A 21,376-nucleotide genomic window follows, 5' to 3' on the forward strand; every position below is an offset into this window, starting at 1 on the left:
ATAGTTTTCCTTCATGTTGGGTTTTTTAACCATTTTTGGTTTGCAGGGCCCTTAGGGGTAAGGAGGACTGAAGCATTCCAAGCTTCCTCTATCCTTTTATCTTTTTCAAATATTTATTTCTGAGATTAGTCTTTGAATGTTGATGATAAATCCAACATCTTGGCTGTTGCTGCAAAATAGCTCTGAAATCTCTGGCCGACGCATAAAAAATCTTAGCATTCCTTCCAACCCAAATTTGATTCGAAATCAAAATAAAAACCAGCATATATACACGCCTCCTTAGAAGGAGAAGACATAGATTTTCTCTTCCACCAAGAGAAAAACTCCTGAATGCATGGAAAGGAATCCTAGTTAAAAAAAAAGGTTAAATATCTTCAAGAACTCTTTCCAGATAGAAACTGATAAGGCACACTCTACAAAGAAATCACAAGCATTATAGTCAAACAAAGATTGTCTTGGGTTTAGAGGTTTCCCCCGCATTACCTTCCATTAACTTCCTTCTTCAATCATCACTTCATTGTACCAACACCCATTCTTAACCCCCCTCCCTCCCAACCAAGCATTCTCAGCACCGATCCACCATCTCCACCACAGCCGCCCCATTCGCCTCCCCCTCCTCCTCCACTTCCCCCCACCAGCTTTCTCTTAGTGAAGAAACAACTCGTCCCATTCCTCAAGGGCCAACGATTGTTTGGTTATATTCACGGTACTATCCCTTGTCCCTCTGACCCACAGGAAGCTCTATCATGGTCATGGCAGCAGCAGGACTCATAGCTTGTTCAGTTTGCTCGTCACCTCTCAGGACGTTGTCCCACTTATCCTTGACAAAGACATGAGTCATGAGATTTGTTCCACCCTCAATGCGTCTTTCGGATTGACTTCCTCCACTCACCTGTTGTCCCTTCTTCTTAGTTTACAAAATCTTAGACAAAAATCGGATGAATCTATGACCTTGTTCTTGCAGCAGGCTAAATCTGTTGCAGATGAACTGGCTACCATTGGTAAACCTTTTCAACTCAAGGACTTCAATAGTCATGTTATTCATGGACTTCGTGATGATCTCCAAGATATAGTACACTCCATGCTTACTTGTCCAACACCTCCCTCCTACATTGAGCTTCATGGAGTGATCATCAGGCATGAAAGCATGGGTGCTTTTCGCAAGCTCTCCATCTCGAATGTGTCACTATCTTCTCCAACTACCAATACTGCTTAGCGGTCCTCCCTTCCTCTAGTGATTCCGGCTTACCCTCTGGTCGTGGTACTTCTCGAGGTCATAGGGTGTGTCACAGATCTGGACGTGACAGTAGTCGTGGTCGATCCTCTTCTCAAGGAGGCCATTTCTTCTGCACTATCTGCCAACGCACCAATCAAACCGTTGCAACATGTTACTACCGCCATCCCTCTCTCCCACCCCTCCCAACTCCCTACCTTTCCCAAGTGTATTGCCTCCCCCTCTACTCCCCCCGAATGGTCTTTTTCTTTGATATCACGTGTAATCTCCTTATCGAACATTCCACAAATGCTACTCTTCAAGCATTTAGTGATGCGGATTGGACTGGTAGTTTTAAAGATCGTAAATCTATAGGTGACTATGCAATTTTTCTTGGTCCAAATCTCACTTTCTGGACATCCCGTAAACAATAGACCGTGGCTAGGTCTTCTACAAATGCTAAATATAAGGCTTTAACTGATGGATTTGCTGAACTCATTTGGTTGGTTAGAATCATGTTCCAAGAACTTGGCTTCCCTCTCTGCGGTACCCTTGTCCTCTACTGTGATAAAATTGATATATGCTACGTATCTGTTAGCCAACCCTGTTTTTCAAGCTCGCATAAACACGTGGAAATAGATTTTCATTTTGTTCATGACCGTGTAGCCAAGCGTCAGTTATTTGTTCAATTTATCTCTACCAAAGATCACTTGGCTGATCTTCTTACAAAAGCCCTTCCCACTACACGTTTTTAGTTCATGCATGACAAATTGAAGGATTCTTCCACTTGAGGGGGTGTATTGATGTATATTGAGTCTCATATCACTTGGGTAACTCATTAATACAGGATTGTGTAGTTCTAGTAGGTTTCCATCCTTGCTATCACATGTAATCTTCTTATACCTCTATGCTTCTATTGTATCTAATCGACTAGGGTTAACTTCATTATATATATATATATATATATATATATATATATATATATATATATGTAATCTTCTAAATAGTAATCAATAATACATATAAAGCAGTACAATAGGGAAATATGGAAACATGAGACAGAAAACAAACTCAATTTTTTTTTGGTTTTTAAAATATGTTACTTCTCCTCCTTGCAAGTTAGCCTTAGGAAGCTGGTGGTGTCGGAGCCAAGTGCAGTGCTAGCCTTGGTGTTCACATAAATCCCAATAGCACGCAGGTAGTCGCTGTCGGAGGAGCCGTGGAACCCTGCAAACTTGCCAGTCTCCACCTCAAACTTGAAAGCTAATCTGTGCTTGCTTTCCTTATTCTCACTACCATATGGTCCATACTCACCATAATTGGTTCCTATCTTCATTGATGAAATCGTTTTCATACAATTAATGGCAGGAGCGTCTGAAAACCCACTCACTGACGTGATGCATTCAGTTGGGCGAAGATTAATCTGATTAATTTATTTAATTACATCAAAGTTAAAATGGATCGAGCAGTAGATTGCTAATTTACAGCCAAACCCCAACGCCCCGTTTGTTTTAGAGGGCAAGGTGGGGTGAGATTGTTGGGAAGATGGGACCCACATGTTGGTGGGGGAGGGGGTTTTGTTGAGATGGAAATGTTGAGGTAAAGTTATTTTTTTTCATGAACAGTAACCAACTTTGGATAGCAAAAGGGTGAGATTTTGAAGTGTCACATGAGCTCTTGCCTGTTCCATTTCCCCAAGTTCCTCTAATAGAGGGGGGTGAACCCCACCCGGGCAGTGTGTTCGGACAGGGGTAGTGTGGTCATTTCTACTCCCATCTATTAGAAGAACTTGGGAAAATGGACCTGCCCAAGAAATGGAACATAAACAAGATTGAAATGAGATTTTGAAGTGCCACATAAGTATTTTCTCACCTCACCTAAATCCTCTCTAAACAAACGGGGCCCAAGACATGGAAAATTCAAATAATGTAAACAGTAGAGAGATGAAGATGGAGAAAATTAATTACCATATTAAAATTAAGTCCTTCACCACCATGTTTCTCCTGTAAGACTAAGCCTCCATTTATTTCATTGACAGTTTGTATGGAGTTTATTTCTTTGCCATGTCTTATATAGATCTGTCTTACGTTTCCTTTGCCCCCATCATCCCAATAACTACCATGGTAAATACTACCATGTGATCCAACCTTCAAGAGTATATCTCCGCTTGACATCTATAAAACTGATCGATCAGAATAATATAAAACACAAAATATTCATCTCTTCTCCTAAATAAAAAAAAACATAAAATTAGAATGATATAAAATGAAATGACACATAACAATCACAAGGGAAAAGGATGGACACACCGACAGTGCATATTGCAAGTTAGCACTAGCTATGTCAATCTCTCTCGCTCTCTCTTCCCCCTTTGAAATGACCCCTGCCCCGTCCCATGCCCCCATTGTACCACCCATTAGTTTATCGTACATGGGCGGTGTCCCTATTCCTCTTCCTAATCGGTAAGGCCAAAAAAAAAGGAAAAAAGATCTGTGTCTGGGAGTGTAGTCTACCCCAGCACTCCCATGAGTCTATCTCTCTCCTCTCCATGTGAAAAGACATCTCGGCTCCCTTGTCTTAAGGAGGAGAGAGATAGACACATGGGAGTGCTAGCATAGACCACACTCCTCTACAGAAAAAACTGCTTCCCAAAAAAAAAATTCCATTACATCTCTTCATGTTTGGGAAATTGCACCTACCAACATGCCCTAGGGTGTAAGTTTGGCCATGCGAACCTGAGCCCACCCTGTGCCTAGATAGAGCCTGGGTTAACCCTGCCCCGATCTAGCCCAACCATGATTTTATATGATTATTTATTAATTATAACATATTACGTTTAAGGTATTAAGCCTTTGGGATTATTTTTAAGAATGATGTTGATGAAGTCTCTTCTTTTTTAGTGCAGATAGAGACAAATGGCAAAAAATAGGACCAGCCAGGGACAAACAGGGCCAATCAAGACCAGACCGGGCTGGGTTGAGATATCTCAGCCCAACCTCAGAGCCAGGTTGGGCTTGGGCTGAGATTTTAAAAAACCGAGCACCACCCGGCCCTGTTTCCCCCCTATGATATAAATCCCCCCCCCCCCCCCCTTCCTTTCTTTCCTTCAGAATTGTGATGGAGGTCCCAAGCTTTTGAACGGTAAGGTCTCTCAACCTTGTTGTAGCTCAAGACTATAAATAAATTTATGAGAAAAAAACAGAAGCCCATCTAAACAAGGCTAGATAAATGTTTGTGCTGTTGCAGCAAGTAAAAATGGTATCGATGAGCTCTGCTTTTCGACTTAACGTATCAACCACTAGATTCGTGCGTAAGACTAACAATCGCAAGAGAGAGAGAATGGCGGGGCTTTACCTGAGTCGTTGTACGGCCGGAGATAGCCTTTGCTGGACCGCCTGTTTAGACTGGACTGGAGACGCTTGTAGCGGTGGCCGGTGAAGTCGAAGACTCTTCACCCTTCTCTCTTGAATGATGGTAACAGTTAGAACCTAAGTGAATGGAAATATGGAGTTCGAGTGGTATTTAAGACAAAGGATTTCGTAATCACGAAGGACTGAAGAAATCACTTCTTTTCCATATTCTTATCAAAAAAAAAAAAAAAAAGCCTTCTTTTCCATATGAAAAGCCTGAGTGTCGTAATTTTACTTTTATCAATAAATTGAGAGAGAGAGAGCTTTGGTGCCAGAGGGTCCCATTGAACCTTTAAACCAAATGATTCAGTCATACAAGACCTTAAATCATGGACACCTTTTCCACTTTGGAGCCCTGAGAGGACCGACGAAAGGCCAGTAAGGGATCTACATATTAGAACTAGTACTACAATATGTCAAGAAGGGTGGTGGGGGTAAAGACTCGAACCCTCAACTCCCTAGAATAACATTGTTGCATATTCTCTAGCTAGGGAGGTCTTGTCTTTGACATGCAAGACATATTGGTCTAGTTTCACTCCATGGTTTTCTGGAAGCTATATGTTTCGCTTGTCTTTCTTAATAAACTGTCCTTTTACCAATAAAAAAAAAAAACACCACTCCCACTGGGTGGAAGCCGACCATTGAACTAGAAGCACATCCTCCTTTATGAGTCCTGTTATGGAATAAACATTAGGAAATGAAGCTAATGTTTATTCAATAAAAAGACTTATAAAGGAGGATGTGCTTCTATAAAGAACTATAAACATATAGTTCATACACTAGAACAACACATCTAATGCAAGAAAAGGAATAGATCAGATTCCATAACATGTGCGGTCATAGGGAGATTGAATCAATACTAAATAGTTCACCAAAAATTTAAAATCAATACTATCTAATCTATATACTAGCATTAAATAATGTCCAAGATGTATTTGAATTTATAAAAAAAAAACATGAACCAAAAGTAGAAAATAATTGTAGGGAGAAAGAACGTTAACCAGTGTTGTGTGTGGGTGTGTACTTGCACCCAGACACAGCCCATCGCGAAAATACTGTCGCTCCCCCTTGAAACGTGGAAATGTTTAGTGGTGCGGTAGTCTTTTCGCACCGGGTTGTGTCTGGGCATAGGTACATGCCCACACACAGCACGGACCTTTATCCCCTGAGATTCGCTGACCGGTATGGTTGTGCGGTTCCTCTCATAGGGGGGTTGAAATGATCATTCCACCCTCTGACCGAACACACTGCCTGGGTGGGGTCTACCCCCTTTTTATTAGAGGCACTAGGGAACCGTACTGGGTAGGGGAACCGCAGATGATAAAAATTCCACACAGCACCAGTTAGCGTTCCTTTTCCCATAATTGTAACATTAATATGGGAAAATTGCCACATCACGGTTCAGTTTAGCTAAGCTCACTACAAAAATAGGCTTTCGGAATAAGTAATTACCATCCCAAATATTTAAAAACTGTAGCTAAACCTTTTTAACATGGAAAAGTAATCGTGGCAAAGCTTTTGCTTCAACCTGTCCAAAAATTGAAAAAAAATAGAGTTAATATATGGGGAGAAAGTTCTTTGTGCTGCAGCGCAAGTTGCGCCCAGGCACATGGACCTACCACTCGAGGGGCAGGTGATCATTGCGCCCACCCCCATGTGCCTAGGCGTAGCCTGTGCTACAACACAGAGAACAGTGCCCCTAATATATATTAGTTGGGGCTTACTTTTATACGTTTGTCGATCTAGAGTTTCATGGTGTCATTTTTTTTCTACGTCGAAATTTTTTTTAATTTTTTGATATTAGAAAAGTGATTTAGAAAAATAAGAAAATATATTCTGATTTGTTTGATAGATAGGGATGATACTTACATTGTTTTTTTTGGGTAAAATATGATACTAACATTCATGATGATGTAGAGACAGGGGCAGAGCCAAATTACACATATGTAGGAAGTAGAGGCTAGTGGATGTAGTTTTTCTGCACAGGTAGGAAGACACATAAGCAAATGGAGTTGCCCAACCGAAGAGCAGAGAGTATGAGGGAAGCCTCATCTCATCCCCAGTAGATGAGGATGTAGTTGGCATACTTGAGCAGGATCCTACAATTATCAGGATACAAAGCAATAGACACAGAAAACTGAAGCATGTGTTGTCTGATTGGAGGGGAAAAGAGGGTGATGTCGTGTCGAAGTGATTCTATTACCACAACATCCCAGCACATGCTACTGAGGGATCCTATTATCATAATATACTAGACACTATGGGGAAGGCTGAGGATTGAGTGAAGGGGCCGGGGCGCCCATTACTTTCGAGCTTATAAATGCGTATTTATCTCAGTACAGAAAGGAAATAAGAAAGTATAAAGAGCCTTAAGGGACATGGTCAGACTACGACATCAATGTTATGTGTGGTGGATAGATTCAATCCACTGAACAACCCATCATCAACTTCATGGTATACTATACTGTGACGATAGCTTTACATGATGCAAAACATGCATACATATAGGTTGTTAAAGGAGGTAGATCAGGAAGTAGGGAATAGGGATAGAAACAATTGTAGTACCTTCAAGAAGGTGAGGGAAATAACAATAGCTATTTGGATCCCAGTGCAGACCACTACATTGACCTCAAAGTGAAGGGCATGGGGAAGAAGTCTTTGGTATGAGTGTGGTCACATTTGCATACAACCATGGACATATACTAAAATTATTGAGGAGCAAGTACGGTGAGGAATGATATTTACTTGATTCTCTAACAAGTACATTGCCTTCAAGAGCTTTGAGAAGAAATTTGGACTCTGGTCTATATGTTTTGCTTATTGCATTACTGGAGTAGTTTAGTTGCTAGGAGTAGTGATCTCCAAGAGGTAAGAGGAATCTAGTCAACCATATCTAGTGAGCACCTCTGGCACGACTTGAGGAAGATTGTTATATCACTTGAGCTAGTAGTGAAAGTCTCGAGGATGATTGCAGGATCACATGGCAACTACCAATAACACATAGTTGCAAGAATAATATTCAAACAATGCAATAACCCTTGGGAGAGACGACTAACGCATTCACTGCAGAAGGCTAGTAAGTTTTTCTTTTATACTAAGTATAAAAGAAGGGACCCTTTTTGAAAATAGCTCCTCAGATTGGCTTTCCCACATTTTGGTGTTTGGTGGGGGTGGGGATGGGGGTGAGAGGCAAAACCAGTTCTAAGAAGAAAGAAGCTAAAGCGAAAGGCATAAACTCTAATAAATATCCACCTAAACAATTCCACCACCATCTCATCCTTATTCAAAACCCGAGGTCTTCCTGTTAATATTCATTGTAACAGAGACCAATTCACTCCTCTCGGCACACCCCCACCCCAAACAACCACAGCCATCACAAAACTACCATGACAGACTAGAAATACTTGAAAGGGAAAAAAAAATACAAACAATCAAAGCTTTGATTCTTCTGTTCTCTCTCCATGTCTCAGTACCTGTAGTGGGGAGGCTTGTATGGACCCTCAACAGGAACGCTAATGTACTCGGACTGCTCGGGAGAAAGCTTGGTGAGCCTAGCCCCAAGTTTTCCAAGGTGAAGTGCAGCAACCTTCTCATCAAGGTGCTTGGGTAGAACGTAAACCTTCTTCTCATACTTGCCAGTGCTCTTCTCCTTCCAGAGCTCCAGCTGAGCAATCACCTGGTTTGTGAATGAGCAAGACATCACAAAGCTGGGGTGGCCAGTGGCACATCCGAGATTCATCAGACGCCCCTCAGCCAAGACGATGATGCCCGAGTTGGTGTCAGGGAAGACCCACCTATCTGTCTGGGGCTTGATTGTGATCCTCTTCACACCAGGGAATGTTTCCAGACCATGCATGTCGATCTCATTGTCAAAGTGACCAATGTTGCAGACAATTGCATTGTTCTTCATCTTCCTCATGTGGTCCACCATGATGATGTCCTTGTTACCGGTGGTGGTAACAAAGATGTCAACTTCTGAAACCACATCTTCAAGGGTCTGGACTGGGATACCTTCCATCAAAGCCTGGAGGGCACAAATGGGGTCAATCTCAGTCACAATGACACGGGCACCAGCCTGCTTGAGGGCAGCAGCACAGCCCTTGCCGACATCTCCATACCCTGCAACAAGTGCAATCTTTCCAGCAATCATAACATCAGTAGCCCTCATCAAACCATCAGGGAGGGAGTGGCGGCATCCATAGAGGTTGTCGAACTGTTACCCACGAAGAAGAAAAGCAACGTTAGGGCAAGAAACTGAAATATTTGCTTGAGAAATAATCTAAGTGGAAAATCATGAACAGTTAAAACAGCTCAATTCTTAATAAGAGTCGCAGGACAAAAAAAAAAGGAAACAGATTCGCAGTGAGAACTACATGTAGAACTCAAAATTAGTAGAGGACCCATTCTTCCCAAAAATCAAGCTACTTGCAGATTCATAGCTAGTTATTAAAAATCTTTGAGATTGCTAAATGCGAGAATCTCCCGAGAGAATTGGGAAACAATCATAAGGACAAGATGAAAATCACCGAAGTAAGAAAACCTGTAATCAGAATTCCAAAATGAATTCAAAGGAGAAGAAAAGTAGTTAATAAAACGAAAAACAAAAACTGCAAAACTCCCAAAAAACAAAGCCTGCAAATCTGGGTGTGGAAACAAAGTCCTGCTTTCAAAAACAACACCTGGAAAATAACGAGAGTCAAACAGAATAGTTAAAATTTAGAAATAGACAACATTGTGAACCCTAGATCTGAAGGATGTCCCTAGATAGAGTTCTAGACAACTAATAGAGCAGTTAGATTTCAAAACAACCACAACAAGTATAATATGATTGACTTGGCTTTATCAAAATTACAATACAGAGTAATTCATTTCTCCTATTTCCAATTTAATGAATTAACTAGATGCGAAAGGAACACAACACTTCAAATCAAGAAATCCGTATGAACAATGATACAAGAAGTTCCGCACACGAAAATCAAGCGAGAAGCCATTTTTCTGAGAAGGTAGAGCAATTAACCCAATCAAATGAACTCGGAGTCAGATATCTACTTCACAATCCCATCCTGATGCAGGACTACAATCGTTACAATAACCAGCATCACACAACCAAAACATTCAATAGAAAACAGAGCTTCATAAACCCTAGATCTGAGGCAATCCACTATAGATCTGAATCGTAAAAAAATAATAATAATTTAATGAGTAGCGAGACGTTTAAAAAAATATACCTTGCTCTTGGTAACAGAGTCGTTGACATTGATGGCAGGGAAGAGCAATGTCCCATTAGCCTGCATCTGGTAAAGCCTCTTCACACCAGTGGTAGTCTCCTCAGAAACACCAACCAATCTCTCCTTCATCTTGTGATACCTCTTGGTATCCGTCTTCAAACCATCCCTAATAATCCTAAGCACGATCTGAAACTCAGCGTTATCTGTCGAAGCTGGGTCAGGCAACTTCCCAGTCTTCTCATACTCCTCCTCAGCCTTCACACCCTCATGAATCAGCAGTGTGGCATCACCACCATCATCAACAATCAGATCCGGACCACCACCAGTACCCCAATCAAGAGCTCTCTCAGTGCACCACCAGTACTCCTCAAGCGTCTCACCCTTCCAAGCAAAGACCGCAGCACTGTCACGAGCGATGGCAGCTGCGGCGTGATCTTGGGTGGAGAAGATATTGCAGGAACACCAGCGGACTTCAGCACCCAAAGCAGTTAGGGTTTCAATAAGAACGGCAGTTTGAATGGTCATGTGAAGGGAGCCAGTGATTCTAGCTCCTTTAAAGGGTTGTGAAGGGCCGAACTCAGATCTGCAAGACATCAAACCAGGCATCTCAACCTCGGCGAGCTCGATCTCGAGACGACCGAAATCGGCCTGAGACATGTCTTTCACTTTGTACTCACGACCTGATGAGGTCTTCTCGACAAGAAGAGCCATGGCTGAAGAAGATTGCAGAGAACAGAATAGATCTGGAACTCTGCTAGAGAAATAGAGGCGAAGAGAGGGGGTAGTGGGAGTAAGCGAAGAGGGATGGGCATTGAAACGAGTTTATATAGAGAAATGAGCGGTCACGAGTGGTTTGTTTGATCTGATGAGTTGAGGTCCACCCGATGCGGAGGGTAGCGTGAGGCCGGTTGGACCCACATCACGAACTTCAATTATTCATATCATTCGGCCTCTGATTTCGGAGTCTCACTCTGTGAATTCCACTTAAATAATTGTAATTTTTGTATTCCGTTATTACCCCTACTTTTGTTCAAGGTTGACGTTAGAACTATTTGGGCTGACGACATAACGTGAAACAGCCCGCTTCACGACTGTCAATTGTTAATTGGACTCGTCTCTCAACACTGTAAGCTCAACTCCTGATCCGGGTTGGTGAGCAAAGATAGAATAATTAGAAGAAGGGGTTTTTTGGAAACACATTTTGTTCCGTCAGTGTGGCCTAAGCCAGCACTCCCATGTGTCCATCCGACTTTATCTCTTCTCCTTAAACAAGGTATCAGAGATGTCTTTTCAAATGGGAAGAAAAGATATTTGGAATATTTATCCCCTCCAATTCAGTAGCCCCTCCAATTCCTTCAATTCCTCATAGGATAAAAATGATCACCCTACCCCCTGCCCAAAAATACTGTCCAAGGTGGGGTCCATTCTCTCCTATTAGAGGAATTGCAAAATTAGAGGTGCCTGCGAATTGGAGAAGCTAATTATTCAGAGAAATAGACTCATGGGAGTGCTAGCATAGATCAAACTCTCGACAGAGCATTTTCTCTCCTTTTTTTAAAAGCGAGCTCCCATTCTTGTACGTTCACATATGAAAATGTTAACCCAATTCTTTTTTTAATCAATGGAGGGCAGTAAAAAAATTTTGAATTGTTAAATAATTTAATTATTTTTCATTTAATCCAAAATAAATAAGATAGTTTTTCACTCACCATCCTAGATTCACAACCCCCTCTCAAGGTTTTAGTATGTTCTAAAGTACCCTCTTGATATCCATTCCTGTCCTCTCCCACCCCTCGAAAACTAGTTTTTCACTCACCATCCTAGATTCACAAACCTCTCTCAAGGTTTTGGTATGTTCTAAAGTACCCTCTTGATACCCATTCCTGTCCTCTCCCGCCCCTCGAAAACTCAATCCTGGAGCTAGCAATTGTGTCCCATGGAAAGGGTAGGATGGTCAGGATAGAGGGTCATTTTCAAAAGGGGGACAGAAACAAACTATGGCTGGCAAGAGTGTCGGCAGGGCCCTACCCTTATCCTATGTTTACACATATAGTAAAAATACAAAAGATTCTCTATCAATTTCCTTGGGCCGTCGATATTGACTGGTTCAATTTCCAACTTTTAACTGGTTGCTTTGGGCCGTCGAGATTGACTGGTTCAGTATTGAATTCTTATCGGTTTGGTTTTGGCTTGGGGTTTTATAAGACCAAACAGATTGACCAAATGGACTAATAGGAATAATAGATATCGAAAAATGAATCGAACCTAAAAAATCTAATAAAAACCAAAAGATCGACCACAAAAAACCATTATTTTCAACTTTTAAAATGTATATGATAAAACAAAACCAAACCGGTAATAACCTGATAACAGTCTTATATAAGTCTATTAACACAACCCAATTAAATACCGAACCGAAGTAGGTGAAAATCATATTTTCGCTTAACGGTTTGTTTCAATTCGGTCTATTACCAACTTCAAACCAAACCGAACAGATCGATTAACACCTGTACGTTTAAGGGTGGCAATGAATTAATTGGGCTGTGTTTAGGGGTATCAAACCCTAGCCCAACCAATTGAAAAATTCCAAAGCAAACTTATTCCTTATCGGTTTGGTTTTGTATTGAGGAATTGTGAAACTGGTTGAAAATTGGACCAAAATTGAATCCAAACCAATAAGAAAATGATAACCCTAGCCCATTCCACACGACGAGATGGGGATTGTCAAAAGGGAAAAAGCCAGCGAGGAAGATGAAAAAAATGATGCCGCAAGGCCAACCATCAGCCACTAATCTCTCCGAGCCCCTTATTCATTCAATCCACTTCTCCTCCCAAACCTCGAGAGAGGAAGATGGGGAGGAAAGGAGGGAATAAAATCCTCTGCTCAATGCACTTCCACGTGTCGAACTCTCAGATCCACATTGCAGGGCACAACCAAATTAGGGCTATATCTCCAAATCAATCACATGCTCATTTTGTTTCCATAAATAGTACTTCTCTTCTTGTATATGCCAAAAATAGGATATGGCACAACATGAAGATAAGAGAGTCAAACCTGTGAGATCTTTTTGGAGTCTATACTCTTCTAGCAAAGAATCAACCAATTGAACCTCTTTTGGCAAAGAATCAACCAATTGAACCAATACACACTCTCTCTCTTAAACGGTTGACTAGTTAAAATACTCGCTGTTACATTTCTCCTAACAAATGGTAACCTTCCAAACACACCTAGATAACTACTGCTTACAAACAATTCTAATAACTACTCTCTCTTGTGGTCTTTCCCCCTTCTTTCTCTACCCACTTCATCTTCCACACCCAATTGACGGATGCAATAACGTTGTTTGTTAAGGATGGAACAACAGGAGATACCGACCACAACAGTAGGAGAAATTGTCGCCTGCACTCGCTCTCTCTCTCTAAGTTTCTATTCATCGTCGGCATTAGATTCTTGAATCTCTTTCGACAACGATGTGTTCTTTATCTGTATAATTAAAGGGTTTTTCTGCTTGACACCTCCCAATCGATGTGTCAAAATAATATTAACCTTCCCTTTTGTTTTTGTCCTCACAAACATTTCTTCAAATATCTCTCCTACATCTTCGGCAATACTTGTAATTTGACAAATGCATTTTTTTATTTTTTTATTTTTTTTTATGAATAAAACATTAATTATTTAATTAAAATAGAAACAAGTGCATATCAGTGTCTATAATTGTGCAACTTCTTTCCACCCTAGCTTTCTTAGTTGGCCTATCAACCATCAAAATTACAGTTATATCTTTCTTTAAAAAGAGTACTACAGATTGAAAACATCTAACAAGACGATCAAGATTCATTGTTGGTCCGAACTTCAACTTCCATCGGGCCTTGTTCTTTGACGCATTGTAAACCTTGGAGAAGACCCCTAGCCTCAAACTTTTGTGCACAACCTATAACACCATAATTTATAGAAGTTGCAATAAATAACATTGAAGCTCAACCCACATTTCTAAAATGTGGGTCCTAGCTCCCATCATAGATACTCACTGGTTTGCCCCTTCCTTAAAATCCTTAATAATCTAACAAAGTCATCTGATGCACTACATTAGGAGAAGAAGGAACTATAGTACAATGAGAAGTCATAATGATATCAGAAGCATTAACACATCTAAGAATCAAGATCATCACTCCATATGGATCAGGTTTAACATCAGAAAACATGACTCTATTATGCGATAATCATAAAAAAATAAGAAGTAATAGCAAAAATAGATAAAACTCTTTTGAACTCAGCTTGGGAGAAAGAAGCATTCGTCATAAATGATTGAACCAAGTGCATCAAAGAAGAAGAATGTTGGTGTTCGGTCTAAAGGCCTAATGGTCCTGTAGCATAGATATGCTTTGCGAAATTACAAGAAAGGAAAAGATGCCATTCCATTTCACAACCACTTCTACACAAAACATACAATCCATCATCCAACAACTGTCAAAGAAATTTAGACTTAGTAGGTATAACACCCGATAACAATTTCCACAAGAACATTATAAACTTAAGATGTAACTTCAAAAACCAAATTAAACGCCATAATTTAGTAAACATAGGAGCACATGACCGATCAAAAATATCTTAAGCAACAAATTTGTGCATTTTTTAGTCGAGAACTTACCTGATTTAGAAAAGAGGCAAATCCAACAGACAGATGAAGCATTCCTACTCAAAGGAATCTTAAGAATAGCAAAGGCAACATAAGAAGGAAATATAGACATCACTAGAGGAACATTCCAAATTGTTATTTGACAAATGCATTTCAAGTGTCATTGTGAACACCACAAAAAAATTTATTCAGCAAATAACACCATGTAGAACAAAAATGAAGGGAAAGAGAGAGAGATCACTGGAAATAGAGATCAGGATCCCCAATTATTATTGTTGCCAAAGATTCCCTTTCATTTTATCTCCTTCTATTTTGAATTTCTATTTTCCTCATTTTTAAGGTTTGTGATAACCTAAACCAAGCTTGGATTGCAGGAAAAAATATATTTTACTAAGAATCAACTACGTACGTACACTTTTACTAGAAGAGGAACTTTTGGTATGAGAGGACAAAGACCTTTCTTTGAGGATGAATAGAAAGAGTTTGTAACTAGCAACTCATAGAGCCTCAAATTATTCTAGAAATTTGTTTGTCTCCAAAAAAGAAATTACTAAACACGTATCAATCACATCTTGGGTCGCTCTTGATTTTATTAATTAGCTCACCAGGATCGTTATCCTCTGCTGTCCCCTCACATGGGGGCAAAATGACAATTTAACCTCCCTGTTTGAACACACTGCCCGAGGTAGGTTAAGTTGTCATTTCGCGCCCCATGTGAGGGGACAACACTATGTTGTTCGAGCAGCAAACAGCAGAGGATAAAAATCCAAGCATCTCCTATGTTTCTTCTTCTAACAAGATTTACCTCCACCACTGCCATTGGTTTTACATTCTCTATTATGTGTAGGGATTGGTTTGGTTCTCCTATCTTGGTTACGGAGGGACCAAGAAAAATTTTAAAAATGTAGGGAATTGGTTTTTTTTTTTTGTTGGTAAAAGATATTTCATTGAGATGGACGTGAATTACTCATGAATGGAAGATAACATTGCTCCTGAATCCATAGATCGAAAATAGTCAAAGATAGGGCCCTCTTGCCAGGGAGTCAACTAAACCGTTTATCTCCCTTGGAATATACATGGAATTACACAATATAAAGTAGGATTAGATATTGCGTAAAAGAAGATGGTTTGGATATTGCAAACATTGGCGGCCTAGATGTTTGTAGCAAATGTATCATAAACCACCCTTCATAGAATCAAGAATATGGCTTGTGTCACAATTAAATTAAAAAATATTTGACAGAGGAGAACACCAATTAACTAGGAAAAACTTGATCATGACAACGTATTGCAACCCCAGATTCTCTTCCATACTATATCATGAACTTGTTGCCAGATACTGGTGGTAGAGGAAGACTAAGTCAAAGTGGCCTAGTTTGGAATCATCACAAGAGAGAGTGAGATTTATGTGGTATTTCATGGTTTGTAGTTTAAGGATGCATTTGGTATGCATTCTCAGTTGATAATGCATTTCAAAAAATCATACCAAATGCAACTTTAATCTTCCACTCATGATCATAAACATCAGAATTCACTATTTATTTAACGTATATTTGTCATCTCATCTTCTCAACCCTAACATTTTGTGGATCCTAGGCACCCCACCTCTTGAAGATCTTAACTCTAAATCATGATTAAAGTTAATAAACCATATAGCTTGTTGAGGGTTGATCTCTTGTAATCTATGGAATCGGTTGTGGGCTGCTTCTGAAGGGCCATTAAAAGCTCATAGGGCTTGAGGCCCGAAGGAGTCAACCCACCTTGATATTTATCTTCGTTTCTTGGACCACGCCAAGCTAAGGCCCCACGTGAGGATTTAGGGGCGATAGCTCTCGAGGAAAAATTTTAGGGTTTACATAGGGTTATATCAAAAAACTATCTCTTTGTTTTCCCTTTAAATTGTTAACAATGAGGAGTAATTAGAGTTACAAGGAATTCTTTGTAAACACACAAAAGCGTGAGGAAGAGAGCTTAATTGTAATCCTTTTCTTCATTGCTAATGAAACAAGTCTTATCTCTCCGTGGGCATATGCATCTTGTCGAACCATGTATATCCTTGCATTGTGACTCTTTGATTGCTCTTTCTATTTATTTAGATTTGACAATGCGTAAACATCATAGCTAGATATAGTGATTCTTGTTAAATGTTTTGTGAAGGGTCTATCTTATTAAGAAGCATATGAAATATGGATTATGTTAATTTATCTCTCGTTTTATTTATAAAATATGCATATGAAATATGGATTATGTCAAGGAATTTGACTTGCTTATCAAAAAATATTTCCAAGTGGGAAAAGCGAAAAGAAAGTTTCAAATGCTTCGGGGAAAAAAAATCTGGGGGTGGGGGTTGGGGGGTGGGTTTGGTAGACCTCACTAGAGTGACATGTGATGCGGTTGGGACCAAAGATTTCGCAAAAAAAAAATAAAAAAACAGAAGTGCGGCGTGCGGGTATTGTTGTTGGTGACTTGATGACACGACCATATATCATGGGGGGGCGATAAATCACTTATTATCACGTTTTACGCAAATGTGGCAGACTGGGTAGTGAAAGAGGATCACCGTACATCATGGATTCATTGGTTCGTGATCTTGGTATCGGCTGGATCGGATCGAGATTGAATGGGGATCGTCCAAACTTGGGCAAATATGATATTTTTGTCCCTGTTTTTTTATTAAAAAATTAAATTTTTTATATTTTTATTCCTATTCATACAGCTGGATCAAATCGATATCAGGATCGATCTCAACCAATACCGATCTGATCCAGCCAAAATCGACCAATCCGATCCAATACCTCAAACCATGGGAGCGACATATCACTTAAAGGAAATCCAAGCTGAAAGCCTGAAAGTAAGATTAGATTCCGATTTGAGGTGGGGGTAGTTACGTCAATTCATTCTGCTTTTAATTGACCATTGTTCCCTAATGATGCTTATTAGTTCATATCTTTCCTTTCGTACAGAATATTCGATTGTTAGTGTATTATCTAATAATTTAAAAACTCTCTATTTATTATATTTATAAATAGATTCTTAGGAATTTGTATTATGTCAACATAAAATGATAGTTGATTCCTTGGTTAGGAAGGTTCTGTCAGTTGCATGTATAATAGTCATAGTACTATATCTCGCGATATATCGGTATCTCGGGCCTACCAAGATATCCGAAATATCCGAGATATCGCGAAATATTCCCGAAATATTGCATTTTTTCTGCAATATTTCGGGGGTCCATCTCGGGGGGTATTTGGCCATATTTAGGCCTGAAACTTCATGGACAGCCTTATTTAAGCTTAATAAACACATTTAAACCATAAAATTGTAAAAATGTGAATTCAAATTGGTGTTTTGGGCTTGCACCTTGATTGACATACGGTCGCCGACCTTAATGTATAAATAGTTAAATACACATAGATTAATGAAATCACAACTTAAGTTACAAATTACAAGTGCTAAACTCGCTAATAGTAGTTCTCGTGCCTCCCTGGATCAATCCCACTCATGCCTCACTGAGTCGACGTCCATTGCTCTGCTTGAATGACATATGTGGACCACGGTATAGAATCGAGAAGAAACGAGTGTAGTCATCCACAAGTGTCACGTAAATGGAATCATCAACATCTGTGAGGTAACCTATCCTAGGATATAAACTAGGTTACCAATCGATCCAATCCGTGAAGAAGATGATCCACTCGTGATATGATGTTGGCGCCGGCGCAAGAGGCGATGGCATTGGCCGCATGTATGGCCGGTGAGGTTGGTATCTAGGTCCGCTAGGGTATGCAAAGATGTTATCTACAAAAGATGATCCAAGATGTCCTCGGGACTGGGATCGGTAGTCATAGTCCCTACCCCACTAAACGCCCATATGATGATGATCCATATCCATATCCACCGTAAGGTTGTGATGCACCATAATCCGATGCCAATGGAGTGGCATGTGCGCCAAAAGATGGGGCACGCCAATGTCCAATCGGTCCTCCCTCCCTATCACCCATACTCAAACCACCAACAGAGCTAGATAGGTTATCAATGTCCATTTGATCAGTTGAATTGTGTTTGTCGACCCCTACGCTTCTGTTGTATGTATGTAGGGGGCCTCTCGAGGGTGGGGGTGCGGGGCACGTGCTCGTGGTCCGTATCTTGTGTGGCATGATCAAACCGTGTCTCTCCAGTGAATCGGAGTGGGTCTACAGTGCCGAATCCCGGGCCTCCTGGCCTACCACATAACGCCTCGCATGCCGTCATATTCTTCACCAAAGATCACCACCACCAACATCACCACCACCAAGATCACCATCACCACCACCAAGATCACCATCATCACCATCATCATCATTTGAGGACTTAGACCAGTCTTCATCATCAAGAACATTGCCACCAGTGGCTGGAATGGTATGGGTGAGGCTTCCCTTGCATGTATCCGACCCTCGTCGCCCATATACTCGCCCACATCAGCACCAATCTCGGAAGTTATCATGGGGTCGGGCCTACCTCCCTCCTCATCCAACACTCGGCTCACCTCTATCCTCACCCAATCCACAATAGGGTCCTCATCGTCCCGAGTCAACTTGAAAGATGTCACTAGATCAATGGTGCCCCTCGTCCTCATGTCCCATGCGTATGTGTTGCGTTTCAGCCTCAAGTTGTAGTGCACATACACCATGTCGAGATAAACGTTGAGACCCCAATCACTGCTGCGCCTCTTGGAGTGGATGAGTGCAAAGGTACTCCAGTTCCTCTCACAACCGGATCAGAACATGTTTGGGCAAGGACTTTAATTGCTATTCTTCTTAAGTTTTCACCGATTCCCCATACAACACCCACCATTCACAAGCATTACAAGTTTACAAAAAAAAGACATGTGTCAAATGTTGTTTCAACTTTCAACTTTCAAATTTCAATACATATGTAATTTAAAACTTAAAAGAATTACAAAGATCACCACGTGCTCGCCTTGTATCGCGCCTCGCTCCAAAACTTCCCAATGCATCCCTAAATACCTTGATCTATACCCATGTGAAAAATTAGTAAGTACTTCTTCACTACTTATTTGAAAGCATCAATAAGTTGAGTTTCCAAATGAACTCACTTCATTGTTGCAAATTGCTTAGAATAGCACCATCCGCTCCAACTTCTTCACTACTTGTTTCACAAAGATCAATAAGTTGAGTTTCCAACCCAAGCCTATTGTTATATTGATACTTAGGGTCAAGTAGTATGTGAAATATGACATATAGAATAGAGGTATTGTCAAATGCATAGGTAATTAGTAAATAATAATACTATGAATTAGTAAACATAAAACAAATTTACTCACCAATTTTATGCAAAGTGGATGCATAAGTTGATTCTCCCAATGAGCATTTATGATATCTAAGAAGTGTTTGCTATCTGAGGACCCACACTATAGACACTATCTTTCATCAAGTCTATTAAAGATATAGGACTGGCATGGTTGGGCCCTTCGTGAGCGGAGTCGCAACATGTAGAACTTGAATTATCGGCTCTAAAACTTTCACCACTTTGCTTAGTTTGGTCCAAGTCCTCGGATGACATCGTTGTTTGTGCTTCCCTCCCATTTGCGATCTTGGAACCCTTCCATTGAAACCACTCGAAGCAAACATGCTTCTCAACCCGCCTTCTTTGTCTCAATGCTTTTGAGGGCAATGTAGTTGGTGGCAAATCTTGTGATGCCAGGCCTAACCAAGTCACCCCCACATTTTTCCCTTAATAGATTGAGTGCATAGGAGTGGTTGTATACAAAGTTGGTGACTTGTCTTGCACTTTCAACCACAGCCTTCACCAACTTTAACTTTCCCATATCTTTTAGCATTAAGTCAATGCAATAGGCGCACAAGGAGTCCGTAAGAGCCGGTACTTATTATTGTTCATCATCTTCTCACCGGCCACTTGAAGTTACTTCCATTGTCCGCTACAACTGACAACATTCTCAATACCCACATCTTTTTCCACTACTTCCTTTAACAATCAGAATATATTTTGCATCCTTTATCTCTTTGGATGCATCCACATTTGAGGAACAACTGCCCTCCCATCACAATAAATCATGAAATTGATGATGGACTTTCTTGTAGGCCCACCATCCATCTCGCCATTATAGTCACCCCATATGTCTCCCACATATTCTTCATCTCACTAATGTACTCATCAATCTCACTCTTTTGTTGAGGTAGATAAACATTCATTACCTCATATGGGGTGGGGCCCTTGAATCCTGGGCGGCCTCCGCAATGGTATCTATCATGGTATCATAATGGGGGCCTTGTGCAGTGTTGTTTGGGATGGTATGGTATAGCATCCACTTAGCTATTGATTCTTTAACCAATCCCTTCATCCCCTTCCATGCTCCTTTGATTCTGGGTTGACGCTTCCTTTCTTCTTATGCAATTTAGGATCGATGTTGATGGTGGTACTGCATCGGTAAAGGTGTTGGGGTTGCCCTCACACTTTGTGATCTTTTAAAAGGATTCAAAGTTTTAGGACCTCCGAATCGCACTCTCCACTACCCCTACTCCCCTCTCTCCGATCATCTTGAAAACTTCCTCTACTCCTTGAAACAAACCGCCTAAAATCCCTAGCCTCCTCTGCTGCTTGTATGTCATCAGTTACGCAATGTCATCATCAGAGGAGGAGGAGGAGGAGTCATCATCATTGTATCGCTCTTCCTCCTCCCATCGAACTCCTCATCGTATCCTCAAGTTGTTCTCTTATCCTTTGCTTGTCACCCTTCCTCTTCTTTCTTCCCTCAAACTATCACCAATCTCCCTGGCTACTTCAAGAGGGACCATATGGCAACCTACAACATCTTTAGATCCTCCAAGATGTTGTTTAAGTCTCCTGGACCCACCTCCCATAAATTGCATG

At 40.7% G+C, this 21,376-nt stretch overlaps 1 protein-coding gene across 1 annotated transcript; it reads right to left on the reverse strand.

The window, feature by feature from the left end:
• Positions 1-7,902: 7,902 nt before the first annotated feature.
• LOC122667155 (adenosylhomocysteinase) lies at positions 7,903-10,622 on the reverse strand. The gene is made up of 2 exons (XM_043863372.1): positions 9,852-10,622; positions 7,903-8,836 (listed from the first exon to the last, which is right to left on the reverse strand). Exons 1-2 carry the CDS (start codon positions 10,560-10,562, stop codon positions 8,090-8,092), a joined length of 1,458 nt encoding a protein of 485 aa, XP_043719307.1. The 5' UTR covers positions 10,563-10,622; the 3' UTR covers positions 7,903-8,089.
• Positions 10,623-21,376: the final 10,754 nt, after the last annotated feature.

Source organism: Telopea speciosissima, chromosome 7 (genome assembly GCF_018873765.1).
Source record: "Telopea speciosissima isolate NSW1024214 ecotype Mountain lineage chromosome 7, Tspe_v1, whole genome shotgun sequence".
Lineage (NCBI taxonomy): Eukaryota > Viridiplantae > Streptophyta > Magnoliopsida > Proteales > Proteaceae > Telopea > Telopea speciosissima.